General features: G+C 42.6%; 1 protein-coding gene across 9 annotated transcripts in view; it reads left to right on the forward strand.

The window, feature by feature from the left end:
• dennd4c (DENN/MADD domain containing 4C) overlaps positions 1-17,025 on the forward strand; it is a 228,185-nt gene that overhangs the window by 142,869 nt on the left and 68,291 nt on the right. For all 9 annotated transcript variants that reach the window (XM_038804599.1, XM_038804598.1, XM_038804600.1 and 6 more), the window contains 4 exons: positions 7,104-7,233; positions 7,592-7,798; positions 8,167-8,295; positions 11,482-11,629. In XM_038804599.1, the coding sequence (XP_038660527.1) occupies positions 7,104-7,233; positions 7,592-7,798; positions 8,167-8,295; positions 11,482-11,629 (614 nt within the window). The remainder of the gene's footprint in view (positions 1-7,103; positions 7,234-7,591; positions 7,799-8,166; positions 8,296-11,481; positions 11,630-17,025) is intronic.

Here is a 17,025-nt window from a genome sequence, read left to right on the forward strand (position 1 = left end):
GAATGCTATGGGCTAAATAAGAATGGAATTGGGCTAGTACAGCCCATCCCAGCTGCAAGACAACAGAGAGACATTGGAGCAAGATGCTGTGATTAACTGTCAAAGGCTGCAGACGGTTCAAGAAGGATGAGGAGGGACAGTTTACTTTTGCCAGTCGGGATGTAATTTGTGACTTTGTTATGAGACATTATGATACCTTGGCAGAGATGGAACCAGTTTGAACAATTCAGAGATGAAGTTCCAAGAAAATTAGGCACAAATTTGGTAAATAATATCAAATTCAAGGACTTTGGAAAGGAAAGAAAGGAAATGAGGCAAGTAGTTAGTGAGGACAGCGGGGGGGGCGAGTTGTTTTTTGAAGGGATGGTAATGGAAAATTTTGAGGAAAAAGCAACAGTAACTGAAAAGACTACTGTTAACAATATCCGCTAACATTCGAGCACGGAGAAGAAGTTTGGTGATCACTTTAGGGGAATATGACCAAAGAAGCAAGTCTCATGGACAAGATAAACTCAGAGGGCATACAGCAAGATGGTTACCACTGCTGCCTCATAGTACAGGGACGTAGATTCAATTCCAGCTTACGGTGACTGTGTGGAGTTTGCACGTTCTTCCCGTGACTGTGTGGGTTTCCTCCGGGTTCTCTCGTTTCCTCCCACAGTCCAAAGATGTGCAGGTTAGGTGGGTTACGAAGATAGGGCGGGGGAGTGGGCCTAGGTAGTCTGCACCGATCCACTCTTTCAGTGGGCCGGTGCAGACTTGATGGGCTGAATGGCCTCCTTCTGCACTGCAGTAATTCTATGGTTGTTTGGTAGGTGGAGAACGATGCAAGCTCAGGACTAGGACTGAAGAAGTCTGGCCTGGTGGGCCAGTGGAAGGGAGGGAATTGACAGAGGCAGCTGAACAGATGGTTTCAATCTTCATGACAAAGAAATCAGTGACCTCCTTGTGCTTATAGGGTCATAGCATGGGAGGAACATAACGCAAGAAATAGACCATTCAGCCTGCTCCTCCATTCAATGAGATCACGACTCATCCTATACTTACAACACCAGGTTAAAGTCCAACAGGTTTGTTTGACGGTAATGAAGGAGCTGCACTCCGAAAGCTAGTGATTCCAAACAAACCTGATGGACTTTAACCTGGTGTAACACTTCTGTGCCCATCCCAGTCCAATGCTGGCATCTCCACATTCATGTTTTTAATGTGTAGAAATTTGTTGATCTCCGGCTTGAACAAATTGAACAACTGAGATTCCAAAGCCTTCTCGGGCAGAGAATTCACCGCCCTCTGAATAAAGAAATTCCTTCTGCATCTCAGTCCTAAAAATGGCCTGTCACTTATTCTAATTCTGTCCTCTGGTTCCATAACCTCCAGCCAAGGGAAACGTTCTTTTGAGCCCTTGAAGAATTATGTATCTGTGAATGATTCTAAACTCCAGAGAATCAAGGCCTAGTCTATATAACCTTCCCTCATAAGACTATCCCTCCATCCCTGGAATTGATTTTGTAAATCTTGGTTGCGCTCCCCTATGGCAAGTATATATTTCCTTGGGTGAGGAGACCAAAACTGCACAGAATTCTCTGGGTGTGGTTTCACAAAGACACTCCTAATTGCAGAAAGACATCTTTACTTGCCTAAATCATCTTGTAATAAAGGCCAACATACCATTTGCCACCTAAACTGCTGCTTGTTCCTGCGTTTTAGCTTTCAGTGACTCATGAACAAGGTCACCTCAGCGCTTTGAAGTTCAAGTCTCCCCAGTTAAGAAATATTCTATTTGTTTTTCCTACAAAGTGGCCGACCTCTCATTTCTCCACATTTTATTCCATCTGTCAAATATTTACCCAGTCACTTCGACACACCCCCCCCCACCCCCCAAATCCCCTTGAAGCATAGAAACATCGAAAATAGGAGCAAGAGGAGACCATTCGGTCCTTCGAGCCTGCTCTGCCATTCATTATGATCATGGCAAATAATCCAATTTAATAGTCTAATCCCGCTTTTCCCCCCATATCCTTTGATCCCCTTCACCCTAAGTGCTATATCTAATTGCTTCTTGAAAATATACAATGTTTTGGCCTCACTTCTCCTGTGGTAACGAATTTCGACCACATTCTGGGTGAAGAAACTTCTCATCTCTGTCCTCAATGGTCTACCCCGTATCCTCAGACTATGACTGCTAGTTCTGGACACACCCACCATCGGGAATATCCTTCCTTGAATCTACCCTGTCCAGTCCTGTTAGAATTTTCTAGGAACCAGTCTGGTAAACCTTTGCTGCACTACCCGCAGCAAGAACATCCATACTCTGATAAGGAGACCAAAACTGTGCACAATATTCCAGGTGTGGCCTCACCAAAGCCCTGTATAATTGCAGCAAGACATCCCTGGTCCTGTACTCTAATCCTCTTGCAATGAAGGCCAACATACAATTTGCCGCCTTTACCGCCTGCTGTACCTGCATGCTTACCTTCAGTGATTGGTGTACGAGGACACCCAGGACTCGTTGCACATTCCCCTCTCCTAATTTATGATCATTCAGATAATAGTTTGACTTTCCCACTTTTGCTACCTCACATTTCTCCAAATTATACTGCATCTGCAATTAATTTGCCCACTGACTCAAGTTGTCTGAATCATACTGAAGGATCTCTGCATGCTCCTCACATCTCACTCTCCCGCCTAACTTGGTGTCATCTACAAATTTGGAGATATTACATTTAGGGTAGGTGGATTGGCTACGCTAAATTGCTGCTTAATTGAAAAAAATGATTTGGGTAATCTAAATTTATGTTTTTAAAAAAAATCCTGAAAGACGTGGTATTAGGTAATTTGGACATTCTGAATTCTCCCTCTATGTACCCGAACAGGTGCTGGAATGTGGCGACTACAGGATTCTGATTGGAGAATTCAGAATGTCCAATTCACCTAACAAGCACGTCTTTCGGAACTTGTGGGAGGAAACCGGAGCACCCGGAGGAAACCCACCCAGACACTGGGAGAGCGTGCAGACTCCGCACCGACAGTGACCCAAGCTGGGAATTGAACCCTGGGCCGTGTCGCTGTAAAGCAACTGTGCTAGCCACTGTGCTACCGTGCTGCCATAAGCATGTTCCCAAGCTGATTCCTCAATGTACTGCTTGAGAAAACGATCTTGCATTCATTCCAATAATTCATCCTCCGCAACAATTGTACTAATTGGGTTTACCCAGTCTATGTCAATTGCAATCCCCCATGATTACAGCATTATCCTTGTTTGACATGCACATCTCATTCCCTAATTTATACTGCGATTTACATAACTATGGTGGCTTATAAGCAGCTGCCAACAACGTTTTCTGCCCCCAAACGGATTCCATGTCTTGATCTTCTGAACTAAAGTCATCTCTCACTACTGGACTCATGCCCTCTTTATTTAACAGAGCTACCCCACCACCTTTCCCCAGATTTCTATCCTTCACAACATCACCTGCCCTTGGATAATCGGGTCCTGCTTTGATTTCCTTGTAGCCATATCTCTGTGCTTGCTATCAGGCCAAACACATGAATTTCTATTTGAGCTGATGTATCATTTGTTTTATTGCAAACTTTGAGGACATTTGAATGCAGACTCCTTAATTCCTTTCGACTTTCTCTGAACTCTGGCCCTATCCTATGCTGGCACACTCAGTTTTCAATTACTCTCCCTTCCTGCTATACTTAGATTATCATTACCATTATTGCTACCTTAATCTATCCCCTTGTCATTTCCCTTTAATATACTCAACCTTCCCCTACAAGATCTCTTCCCCGACATTTTAAACTAGATTAAAGCCCTCTCTACTTCCTTAGTTATACGACTTGCAGGAACACCATCCCCAGCATGGTTCAAGTGTAGACTGAGCCCATACGGTAGCACAGTGGATGGAATTGTTGCTTCACGTCACCAGGTTCCCAGGTTCAATTTCCGGCTTGGTTCCCTGTCTGTGTGGGGTCTGCACATTCTCCCCGTGTCTGCGTGGCTTTCCTCCAGGTGCTCCGGTTTCCTCCCACAAGTCCCAAAAGACGTCCTGTCAGGTAATTTGGACATTCTGAATTCTCCCTCAGTGTAGCCGAACAGGCACCTCGTATGGCGACTAGGGGATTTCACATTAATTCATTGCAGTGTTAATGTAAGCCTACTTGTGACAATAATAAAGATTATTAACAGTACCGACAGTTATTTGAGGTCAGAATTTTTATAAATTTAAGGTGAAATTTAATTTGAGCCGCGCAGCGCAGTGGTTAGCACTGCCATATCACAGCACTGAGGACCTGTTTTCGAAGGGGCATTTTAGAGTGGCCATTCCACCTACTCTGCACATCTTTGGGCTGTGGAGGTGAGACCCACGCAGACAGTGGGAGAATGTGCAAACTCCACACGGACAGTGACCCTTGGCTGGGCCCGAACCCAGGTCTTCAGTGCTTTGAAGAGGAGTGCAAGCCACTGCGCCACCTTGCCGTCCTTAAACACCTCCCTGATTCCCCTCAGGGACTGCAGTTTCCCCTCGAACTCAAAACTCAAGCAACTGGAGACACTTTGTACAGATGTACTTGCCCAAAATGTATAAGGTGTCCTGTGATTCCCACATGCCTGATTTGCCTGATGTACCAGGTAAGGAAGGCAAATGCCGGAATTGTCCAAAATGGAGAACAATATTGTTGGGGTTGAAGGAGACGAGAGAGAGGTTTGAGAAAATGATTTGCAGCAGAGCAAGGAAACTTGGGGTGATCTTTGCTTTTTAGTAGACAAGAAGAAGACCTGATGTTGATTTGTGATCCAGGGAGATCTGGCAGGAATGACTAAGCCAATTCTACTCCAAATCTGTTGAAATACGTATGCCTTAGATTTAAGGAAGTGAAGATGATGACTGTATTAGCAGAATGGCCAGCATGGGAGAGAACATTGGTTTATTTGGGACTAGGGCATCAAAGATAGAATCAAGGGTGTGATTGAACAAATCAGCAGCTGCAGGAATCCAGTGAAGAAAAATAATTTTGCCTCTAGTGATCGCTTTTGACTAAGTACGAGGAACAATAAGTAAGAAACAATAACACATTCAATAATCTGAGTTGACAAATGAAGGAGGGTGAGATTGGAGAGTTGTAGCTGCACAAAAAGGAATTCCGTGCAATGGTGAAAGCGTAAGGAGGAGCCCAAAGCCCCTTAATGTACTGTGTCTTGGTTAAACCTAATATACTCCCTAAAATAACACGGTTCATGTGGCTGCAGTGAAACTGACCATTTTGATTCAACTCCAGATGTCTTCATTCTAAAATAGAATTGATGTCTCGCTTATAATGGGGGAAAAATGGCACCTTGATTCAATACCATAATTGGCATTCAGCTGCTGTGTGATTTGTTTGAGGCAAGATCAGTATGCAACTCCTTATCGTCAATTGTGTACAGGAAAAAATGATCCGAAGTATGTCCACCATTCATGCACGCAGGATTTCATATAGAATTCTTCAATGTATTGAAACACAATGTTTTGTTAAATATGGGCCACATTTACGACAGTTGGGAACGCTTTCCTGCTCAATTTCGCTTTTCTTGCTTCAAACCGCAGAGCACACAGACATTTGTTGTAACAACCACAAAAACTGGTCTTTAACAAGTTCACGTTGCAACATCCAACATGCATGTTAGATAAATTGTACTGCATTATTTTAGTTCTTCACTGAGTCCACGTTTTACTTTTAAGGATTCTGGTGTGCCACGCTTTGAGTCCAATGTGACTATAGCATACACCGGTTTACTCCAATTCTGTTTTGATCTCTACATTTTATGCACATTGAAGATTATCAACAGGGAACCAGGCAGATACACTTAATCCACCTCGACTTCAGCTAATCACTCTATTACCATGGTCATATGGTCCACATTCTTCAATCATTTCAGTATTATAAACACTGTGATGCATGTAGGAATTTCAGGTATATTGTAAAGATTAAAAGCCGGAGTTAGTATGTGACTTGCTGCAGTAGTGTTTTTAGAAATCCTGGTTTGCAAGACGACAATGTTTTTGGAAGCCAGAGGTGCAATTAAAGAATCATAAAAGATTGGGCTAATAGATTTTTGTTTGGATTGAGAAGAGTTCCCTGCAGAGTAGTTAATTAGCTACATTATGTTCAGTTGGTAAGATGATGTAATTAATGGGAGGGGCTAGAGTATCAGACATTTTGCAGAAAAACAGGCAGTGCCTGCTAACTATTTAAAAGTGGATTGAGATGAGATCTGACATGGTTCTGTTGTTTGAGTAGAAAGAAAGATAGCAGTTAAGGGCCATTGTGTCACTATTGATTAGCATTGTGTAAGGAGTAATTGTGAGCTACTTGTGACTTTAAAGATATTTTATTACTGTGTTAGTAATAAAGTGTTTTAATATACCATATCCCTATTTTTGCATTAAATCGCTCCTGGAGTGAAGTTTCCTGCCTTCACAGTCTCACAAAATTAAAATATTGGCTTTTCTGTCCAGTATCTGAGTCTCTGTTGGGCTCTGGTCCGGAATCATAATAACATACTGACAACACCAATATTGCCGAAGACCCTGAAAACATGAGTGACACTTCGTACTTTCCTTCAATTACTTAGCCTTGCCCGTCGAGTTTGTACTGATCCTCCGAAAGACCACCCTACCTTGGTTCAATCCCCTGTAACCCCATTTAATCTTTGGATAATTGGTGGTAATTTAGCATGACCAACCCACTTAACCTGCACTTCGTTGGACTGTCTGAGGAATCCCACGCAGACACGGGAGAATGTGCAAACTTCATAGTCACCCAAGTCTGGAATTTAACCCAGGTCCCTGACACTGTAAGGCAGCAGTGCTAACCACTCTGCCACCATGCCACTCTCCTTCACAAAGCATCCCTATTCAACAAAGCTGAAAGCTGTATCACATTAGTAACATAACTTTAAATTGGATTGTACCTCTCAAAGCAACAGTTGGTTTCATATCTTGATTGTTAATTATATTGTAACGCAAATACTTTTATCTTGTTTTGTTGAAACAATTATAGTTTACTTAGAATATGCAAAAAAGCATTGTGAACTTGTATTTTAATTTTTATTTCAGCTATAAAACTTTTCCAGTGCTTAAACCAGAGCTGTTTGACCGACCGCAAGAATTAAAAATGCCAGTCAAACTTTTAATTGGAGCTGCTATTCCCAGCAGTCCAGCCCTCATGGCAAAAAGAACTAAACAGGTGAGGGAAACCTTATAAATCGCTTTAAACAGTAGTGCTTTGTCCAAGAAGTAACTATTAACATCTTGGCATTTCATCTGTGTTCCACAGTATCTTTTGTTTACATGTCTGATTTATAGGTATAAAAAGATAGCTGCATATTTTGTAGAAATGGAGCTTCATAATGCAATTTATATAGTACAAAAGCCAAGCATTTAATGTCATTGGGTAAATCTGAAGGTGCTTACTCTATTGAGTTACTATCATGGAAAATCAGCTGCAAAACTGGAAGCCACAGTAAGAAGTTTTTTGGAAGAAACAAATATGCTCCCATTTATTTTCCTTTAAATGGAGAATTGATCAATACTTTGCTTCACAGGAAATAAAAACCGCCCAGAAAATTGCAAAGAAATACTTCTCAATCCCTGCATTTTGGTCGAAGTGCTTGTTCAGCCATTGTTACAGCCTTTGGTTCATTTGTTTACCAGCATACGTTGGAGTCTCCCATTCCAAGGTCAGAGCACTGCAGCATGCATACGATGTTCTCGTCAAAATGAGAAATATGAAGGTGGATCCACTGGATGAGGCAAGTGCACATTTCACCACAATAAAAATACAATTTGCAGCAGTGTACTTTTACACATGCGACAAACATGTTAATAATTCTCAAATATCGGCCCTTAGAAATATGTGTTAGTTGCATGTTAGAAATTTGATGTGCAACAATTTCTGAAGAGTATTACCACCAACTCCAATGTTCTAAGATTTTTCCACAAAACTTTAAAACATGGATAAAAAGCTAAATGCCTGTTTCTGTGCCGCATTATTATATTAAGAAATGTTTCCGTGGCAGCGTTCTGTGAAACTGAGCATGCTTCTGTCAGTGTTTCTGCTCATCATAATTCTGTTCCATGTGCATTTGAAATACACTACTTTCCCTTTTTCTACATATAGGTGTGCTATCGGGTTCTGATGCAATTGTGTGGACTCTTGGGCCACCCAGTACTTGCTGTTAGAGTTCTGTTCGAAATGAAAAATGCAGGTGTGCAACCAAATGCCATTACTTATGGTTATTACAACAAGGTAAATTGGAAGCTAAAACGGTTTGCATTGTATTGTGCAGAAATTTAGTTCATTCTTGCCCTTAAAACTAGTCCTGCAAATAATGATAGGATAACTGCCGTCCTTCATCAGTGAAAGATGGTGTGAATTGTGAGCAGCTTTTTGTTTTGAATTTATTGCCAGACTATAACTGGTACTCCCAAATGCTTTTTTAAAAAAATGGTTCATGTAGCAACCAGCAACAGGTGATTTTCTCAGTCTAGGCTAGCTTTGTTGCATGCCTTAAGCAAAGGAATTTAACGGCACCCAAGTACTATTGAGGCAGATAATTTAATATTTAAACGGCATAGAGATGGAGTTCTTTGGCAGAGTAGCATATGCTGTGGATAATGAGAAGCCTTTAGAATACTTGGATTCCCAGAAAGCATTGATAAGGCGCCACATCAAAGATTATTGCAAAAATTGCAAGCTCAAGGTATAGAGGGTAACCTGCATAGAAGGTTGGCTGGCAGAAAACGGAGTATGCATAAATACTTGCTTGGCAGGGTGTGATGTGTGGAGTCCCACAGGGGTCTGTGCTGGGGCCTCAACATTTTACACTTTGCACCTTAGATGAGGGGAGCGAAGATATGGTAGCTAAATTTGCAGACAACCGATTGGTAGGGAAGTATGTTGTGAAGAAGACTAGGAGTTTGCAGATGCATATAGATAGGTTGAGTGAGTGCGCAAAAATCTGGCATAGTATAACGGGAGAAAATGTTGGCAGGAAGAATAAAAAAGCAAGAGTATTAAATAGAGAATAACTTCAAAATTCTGAGGTGCAGATGGAACTGAATGTTTTTGTGTATTAGTCAAAAATGTTAGCATGCAGGTGCTGCAATAATTAAGAAGGCTAATGGAATGTTATCCTTTATTACAAGAGGAATTGAACTTAAAAATAAGGATGCTATGCTTCAGTTACGCAGGGCATTGGAGAGGTCGCATCTTGAAAACGGCATGTGATTTATTTAAGAAAGGATTCAATGCAATGCAAGTGGTTCAGAGGAGGTGTACTTGATTGATCTTTGGAATGAGCAGCTTGTTTTATGAAGTTGTGCTGGACAGGCTGGGCTTGTTTCCCTTGGAGTTTAGAAGAGTCAGGAATTGATTGATGTATGCGAGATCCTGATTGGTCTGGACAAGGTAGAAGTTGAAATAATATTTTCTCTCGTGGGTCAGTGTAGAATTAGAGGGAACTCTTAAAATTAGGGCCATCGTTGTAGAACAGAGCTGAGGAGAATTTATTTCTGAGTTGTGTGACTTTGGAACTGGGGTCACTGAATATTTTGAAAGCTGAGTTAGATAGGCCCTTGTTGGGCAAGGAAATCTGAGGTTCTTGGAGGTAGATGTGAAAACTCAAACAGATCAACCATGATATTGAATGGTGGAGTAGGCTCAAGGGGCTGATTCGCCTACTTCTCCTATTTCATATGTTTGTAAATCGTGCTATCTAAAATGTTTTGGGTAAAGTAGAGTTGGATGCTAGCTCGCACTGGGAACTGAATGGCCTTCTGAGCTGTAATTTCTTTCATACTATGAAAGTTCTTCTTGACCGAGTCCAATCACAGGGAATGGCGCAACAATGTTGGGGCAGAGCAGAGTTTAGGCTGATAACACCAGTGAGAAACAGCTCAAACTGAACCAACTGCCCTTTGTGGCTACAGATTTGGTTCACGTTGGTCTGTGCTGGCCTGTAGGAAGTCCATGTGCTGATTGGCTCCCATCGTCAGATTAGTCATCCAAGGAGGTGGTGAGAGGCACGTGCCCTGTTGAAGATGACTGATCGACTTTGTGCAGTTATACCTAATTGCGCAGATTGGGTAGACCACATCTTTTCCCATGCAGAAAGGTGCTGATTGTGATTTGCGAGTGAACATCAACAGGCTACAGGACAAGATCACCCTCATAATCAAGATAAGTGATGTGGGTGAAAGTAGTAGATGCAAATGTTAATAAGGTGAGAAGAGGCTTGTGTGGAGTTTAATCGCATCTATTACTAGTTACAGGTCAGATATTGGGGCATTACACGTATTACAATCAGTTAGATAAAAATCATCAATAATTTCCTGTCTTCCAGTTGGTTCTGAGTAAAATCTGAATGTTAACAAAATTGTTTGTACAATTTTAGTGAGTTACTTTTAGTTACCAGTCAAAAACAAGATTCTTCTATCCTTGCGATTCTTTCTCCCGCCTGCAGCTTTCTACCCGACCCTGCCTTTGTTTGCCTCTTTACTTGCTCACAGCTAATCTCCTGTTTCTCAGAATACCTCCCACAATAGCTACATATGCAAAGCATTCAAGATTCTTCAACTACAATGGCTCAAACTTGAAGAATGTTCTAGAATGTTATTACATTTGCAGAGTTCATGTGGTCAGATCTCCAGAAATACCTCCAGCAAGAGTTAGTAGTTTACACACACATGTAAGGATTCTGAGCAAAAAGAAAGCCGGCATTTGAACAAGTTATCATGTATCTGGTTGACATGGATGTGGTGTAGTGTTGTAAGATTTACGTGCCTGGAAGTAGGCTTGATAGATGTATGATTCCATAAAACTTGCATATATATTTTATATATATATATATATATATTATTAAATTAGCTAGCACTTGGGATTTTTTACGCTTCATTTGCTCATGAGGAAAGCTTGGTAGAAATAATTTCTGGTCAGGCAAAGCTTGGCTTTGTATATGCATGCTTCTATGTGTTGAACTTTGTTTGCAGATATCCAGATTCTGGCAATATTGTAAACTTCAAGTTGGTTGCATTTTTATTGCAAGGAATCATTTTCAAGTTTACTTAACATGTTCTTTATGAATGTATGATATGTGCGAAAATGCCTCCTTGAGTTCATGGCACACCTTTTGCCAGACTGAAGTGTGCTGTTAGATTGATAACTTTTAATCTCCAAATTTTGCAGTCTTTGCTAACAAAACCGTGTGAATTATTACAGAAATGGCACTGTAACTGATTCATTAGTTATTCTACATTAGCCACTCCTTTCAAAAAAACTGTAGCCTGACCATTGTAGGAGTTGGTGAAACACATATTGAGTGGGGAGAAGGTAAAATAATGTGTAGCGAGTGTTAAAATAAATTTTGCTCAAGACTAAAGATTTAAAAGTATTTTGCATCTGAACCCATGTGTGATGGACTTTTGTTTTTAACAGGCTGTTTTTGAGAGTCCTTGGCCTAGCAGTAATCGCAGTGGTTGCTTTCTGTGGACCAAAGTGCGGAATGTGGTTCGTGGTGTTTCTCAGTTCCGTCAAGTGTTTAAAGGTTCAATCTCTTCCACTGCCCAAGTGCCACTCATCTCAGGTATCCCTTTTAAAGATTTTTTGGATTTTGGACTTGTGATTTTGGGGCTGTGTCATTTAGCGGGACAGTCGAGAGGTTTTGTTTGTCCCTAATTAATATGGCTGTTTGACTCAAAAGACTAAGGGTGTAACCAAATAGTGTTTTCTTGCTCATTGTATAATGTTTTATACAGCAAACTGAGAAGGTTCAAATCAAGGATGTTAGAATATGAAAATGAAAAATGAAATGAAATGAAAATCGTTTATTGTCACAAGTAGGCTTCAATTAAGTTATTGTGAAAAGCCCCTAGTCGCCACATTCCGGCGCCTGTCCGGGGAGGCTGGTACGGGAAGTACACCAATAAATGCATGAGCCAGATGGCATAAACAGAGGTAGAGATTCATCTTGCAATAACTTTCCAAATTCCTTTAATGATATCAGGACTTGTCTGGCAAGGCCAGTATTTGTTGCCAACCCTTAATTGCCTTTTACTGCGTGGCTTGTTGGACAATTTCAGACGGCAGTTAAGAGTCAGCTGCATTGTGGGTCTGGAGTCACGTGTAGGCCAGACTAGATGAGGACAACCGTACTTCCCGAAAGGATATTTGTGAACTAGATTGATTTTTAATGTTCAGTTGCACCATTTCTTAGTAGCTTTCAATGCCAGAATTTATTAATTGAATTCAAATTCTACCAGCTGTCATTAGCGGGGGGGCTGGGGGGGATTTGAATCAATGCCTCCTAAGCATCACCTGGACTTCTGAATTACTAGTTCAGTGACGATGCCATTAAACCACCATTTCCGCTTTCTTTACAATATATGGGGCTGGAGTCTCGGGTCTCCCAGCTGCGTGCTTCTCGACGGCGTGCCATTCGCTGTTGACGGGATTCTGTTTTCCTGCTACTTGTCAATGGGATTTCCCATTGAAGCCACCCCATGCCGCCGCGAAACCAGTGGGCAGGGGTCCGCTGCCTGCGGAAACAGAGAATCCCGTCAGACAATTCCGGCCAGTAAATCGAATTGAAAATTACTAATGAATCACATGACATGTTAAAAATAACCCTGTATAATTCAGCCGATGAATCATATTGTTTGAGTGAAATGATTTATTCAATGGAAATTTCCACATCAGTGGTCAATTACAAAAATCACAATCTGATAACCTCCTTAAGCCCTGTTGCAATAGGATTAGAAAATAGTGTCCTTAAGCGTTCATTAGATATCAAAAGAGAAAGAAAGATTGCATTCAGAGGGGAGAGAAGTGAGAAAAGTAGCATTTAAAATTGTAATCTCTAGGTACAATTTGCTAACACAACTTCAGTTGTTCCCTTTTGTGCAGAAGAGGCTGAGGGGCATTGCAGAATCATAACTTCCTACCATTGAAATGAGTCTTGTATCAAGAAATGCTGGACCCAACTGTTTCTAACCAGTTTAATTTGTTTTAACAATGCATATACACTCCTGCTTAACGCTAGATTGGCAGAGAGTTCATATTTTTGCAAAGCGAGTGGCAGAGCAACACAAATCATCGAGCAATTTATGGTGATTCACAACTCGTAGTATGTCTTCTCCATGCCAGAAATTGCTAGGTTATGTATGCACTAATAACAGCTTGTGTATTAAGCTTGCCATTATTTTCCCAGCAAATTCTGGGCTATTATCTTTTTCTGGAAAGAAACCTGCGAATATCCAGGTAATGAAGAGCAGCACTGTGGCGCAAATGGTCAGCGTGGTTGCCTCACGGTGCCAAGGTCCCAGGTTCAATCTCGGCTCTGGGTCACTGTCCGTGTGGAGTTTGCACATTCTCCTCGTGTTTGTGTGGGTTTCGCCCCCACAACCCAAAGATGTGCAGGGTAGGTGGATTGGCCATGCTAAATTACCCCTTAATTGGAAAATATTAATTGGATACTCAAATTTATATTTTAAAAAAACTAAATAAATAAATAAAAATCCAGGTAATGAAAAGATATTTGGCCAGGGTGAGTTTTATTCTTGTAATGAGTGTGTTACAGTTTCTGAGCGTTTTCTGCTGGTATGTTAAATAAAGTAAAATAGACAATGTTCATCAGTAATCCTACTTTGGAGCAATTTGTAACAATTTCGCTTAGCAATCCTTGGAAGACGGCACAAATTATTGATGTGAACTGGTGCTTGACTGAGAACTTCAACAAGATGGTGGAACTTGTGTCAGGCCAATAAATTCTGTTTTTTAAATGGTGCAAGGTGTTAATATTGTGCTGCAACATGCTAGGAAGTGGGTCTCACTTGCAATAATTTAACATGAAATCCAATTCTCAGTTTGGTTATTGGAAGAAATGAGCAGAGGCCATCTGTGCATCCCTTGAAGGGAGCTGGATCAAAGGCTCATCGTCTTGGATCATGCTCACATATTGTCATCAGACCAGATGTGGAGTGACGTGCTGAAGGCATTAGCAGTTTTTTTTCTGAACTGATCCTCATGGAAAGCAATTTGGTTTTTAAAACCTCACAAATAAATTTAATTGAAGGCTTTTCCATTAAGAAAGAAAGTTTAAAGCAATATTTACCAATGTTATGTTGATTCCTTAAGTTGATGATAACTCTTAATGGGGACTTCCACTAAGCATCTACCCTTTTTGATTTTTAGAAATAGTGCGAAAAGGTGCAACGTCAGTGGAGTAAGTTGAAAGCTATCGTGCACCATAAAAGCACATTCTAAGGCTATCCTGGGCCACGATCTGTTGCAGTTATTGATTGAAAACTGGGGACTTCTGCTGACATCATGTGAGAGCAATTCTCACGAAAGGTGGCTCCCACTAAGGCCTTTGCTTTTGATCCTTTTTGCCCGTTTTTCGGGGGAATTTTGTTCCCAAACCTAGTTGGGTGATCGAGGGAACATTTACTCGACAGTCATGTTGAAAGGGTTGATGAAAAAGCCCACCGTGAAGAAAACATAGGTTGGTAGTCCAGCAAAGGAATTTGAAGTAGAGAATATGTTGGAGACTAACGAGTGGACATGCTAGCTGTAGCGATGCAGCAGGAACTGGAAAAATTTGGAAAGCAGGCGAACAGGCAGTTTGAACGGCACGGTAGAGCAATGAGCAATACTTTAAAGCCACTATCGAGGAGGCATTGAGCCCTATTCAAGAGCAGCTGGCTAAGATCTCAAAGGCCGTAGGAGAACAAGGTGAGACTTTGAAGGATGTGGAGGAGGCCTTGTCTTCAAGAGGGGTGGTTTGCATTGTTGCTGCTTATGGCGGAGAGCAGCAAGGACCCGAGGGCAAAAGTGGAAGAGCAAGAGATTAAATCGAGGCGATTAAACCTCAGGGTGGTTGTGCTGCTGGAAGAGTGGAGGGCTCAAGGCCAGTAGAGTATTTCTCAGAGATGTTCTCTCGGCTGATGGGAGGGAATGTTCGCCCCTCCGGAGGTGAATAGAGCCATTGGCTACTCGGCTGAGGCCACTGCCGAATGAGCCACGGCAGGCAGTGATTATCTGCTTTCATTGTTCCCAGAGGAAAGATCGGATCCTGGAGTGGGCATAGAAGAAATGTAACATTTTTTTTTTAAATTTAGATTACCCAATTATTTTTTCCAATTAAGGGGCAATTTAGTGTGGCCAATCCACCTACTCTGCACATTTTTGGGCTGTGGGGGCGAAACCCATGCAGACACGGGGAGAATGTGCAAACTCCACACGGACAGTGACCCAGAGCCGGGATCGAACCTGGGACCTCAGCGCCGTGAGGCGGTTGTGCTAACCACTAGGCCACCGTGCTGCCCTGAAGAAATGTAACATTGACTGGGACAGGCATACTGTGCAGATCTACAAGGACATTGGGACTGAGTTGGAAAGAGGTGTGTGGCATTCAATAAGATGAAGGCAGAGTTGTAAAGTAAAGGAGTGTGGTTCAGAGTGGTGCATCCGGCGTGACGGAGAGTAACGATGACTTGAAAGATCATTTCTTTGATACGCCGGAGCTGGCAGAGGCCTATTTGAAGAGGACTAATATGGGGACTTTGTGAGAGGCTGGTCAGGGAAGTTAATGATTTATTACAACGTGTTAATTTTAGTAGGGCTAGAGGAGTATAGTTAGGGCGCAAGGGTTTGACCACTTGGGTGGGTAGGACAGGCTAGGAGGGATTAGGCGGCTGTTTTTGTTGGCATTTTGGTTGGGATTCTGAGTAGGTGCTACTTCAGTAGAAAATGGGAGTGGAATGGAATGGGGGGGGAGGAGCTGTGACGTATTGTGCCAGTTTTAGTGAGGTATAATGGATCTCGTTTGTTTGGTGGGGGTATGGGGGTTAGCCCAGGTCCGGGGGGGAGGGGGGTGCTGCGCAGAGAGCTTACGGTGACCTGGGGATTTTCATTCTCATCCTTGGGGTGGGGCCGGTGGCCATCCTGGGGGCGGCCTGGAATCAAAATATTTGTACGGATGGAATGATTTTTATCACCTTGAAAATGGCTGACTCCAGGGTGGGGGCAGTGAAAGACCCCCGGCAAAGGTTGGTCACCTGGAATGTGTGGAGTCGGGGGTGGGGGAGAGGGTGGCAGCAGTGAAAAGGGCAGGGGTTTACTCTCAATTAAAAGGTTTGGGGGGCCAATATGGTGTTCCTCCGGAGACTCACTTGCGCGGGTTCGATTTTGGCCCCAGGTCACTGTCGATGTGGAGTTTGCATATTCTCCCGTGTCTGCGTGGGTTTCGCCCCCACAACCCAAAGATGTGCTGGTTAGGTGGATTGGCCACACTAAATTGCCCCTTAATTGGAAAAAAATAATTGGGTACTAAATTTTAAAAATGGAGACTCGCTTGTGGGTGTGGGGCCAAACGAGGTAGCGGAAAGCACTGGTGAGCCAGTTTTTCATTTAGGCTTTGATAGCAGGGCCCGGGAGATTGGAGTCCGTTTCAGGGCAGGGAAGATGGCTGAATGGCGGGTGTGTGGGGTGTGTGATTTGTCGTGGTTGCAGGCGCATTGGAGGGAAAGGCGGGGGCGTTAGTGAATGTAAATGGCCCAAATTGGGGCAATATATAGTTTATAATGGCCACAATACCGGTTTTAGATACGTGCCAATTGATTTTCGGTTGGGGGGGCATCAACTGTGTGCTGGACCCGAAGCTGGATCCCTCCAGGCCAAAGCCGTCGGCCCCTTCAGGGGATGGCGAGGGTGTAAGCTGCATTCATGGGAGAGACAGAAGGTGCAGATTGGTGGTGGTTTATGCACCCTGGGGTGAGGAGTTTCTCATTTTGCCCCCAATGCACAAGGTGCAGTCGTGGATAGGGCTCTTCTCCCCTGAGTAAAAAAGGTGGAATATTCAGCAGTGGTTATTTCATACTGTGCTCCACACCTGGTAGATCAGATGCTAGAGACAGGATGAACACAGTCCCTGGGATGGAGGTTGGACATGGGGCTTTTATCAGATAAAAGCAAATTACTGTG

This window comes from Scyliorhinus canicula, chromosome 8 (assembly GCF_902713615.1).
Source record: "Scyliorhinus canicula chromosome 8, sScyCan1.1, whole genome shotgun sequence".
Classification (NCBI taxonomy): Eukaryota; Metazoa; Chordata; class Chondrichthyes; order Carcharhiniformes; family Scyliorhinidae; genus Scyliorhinus; species Scyliorhinus canicula.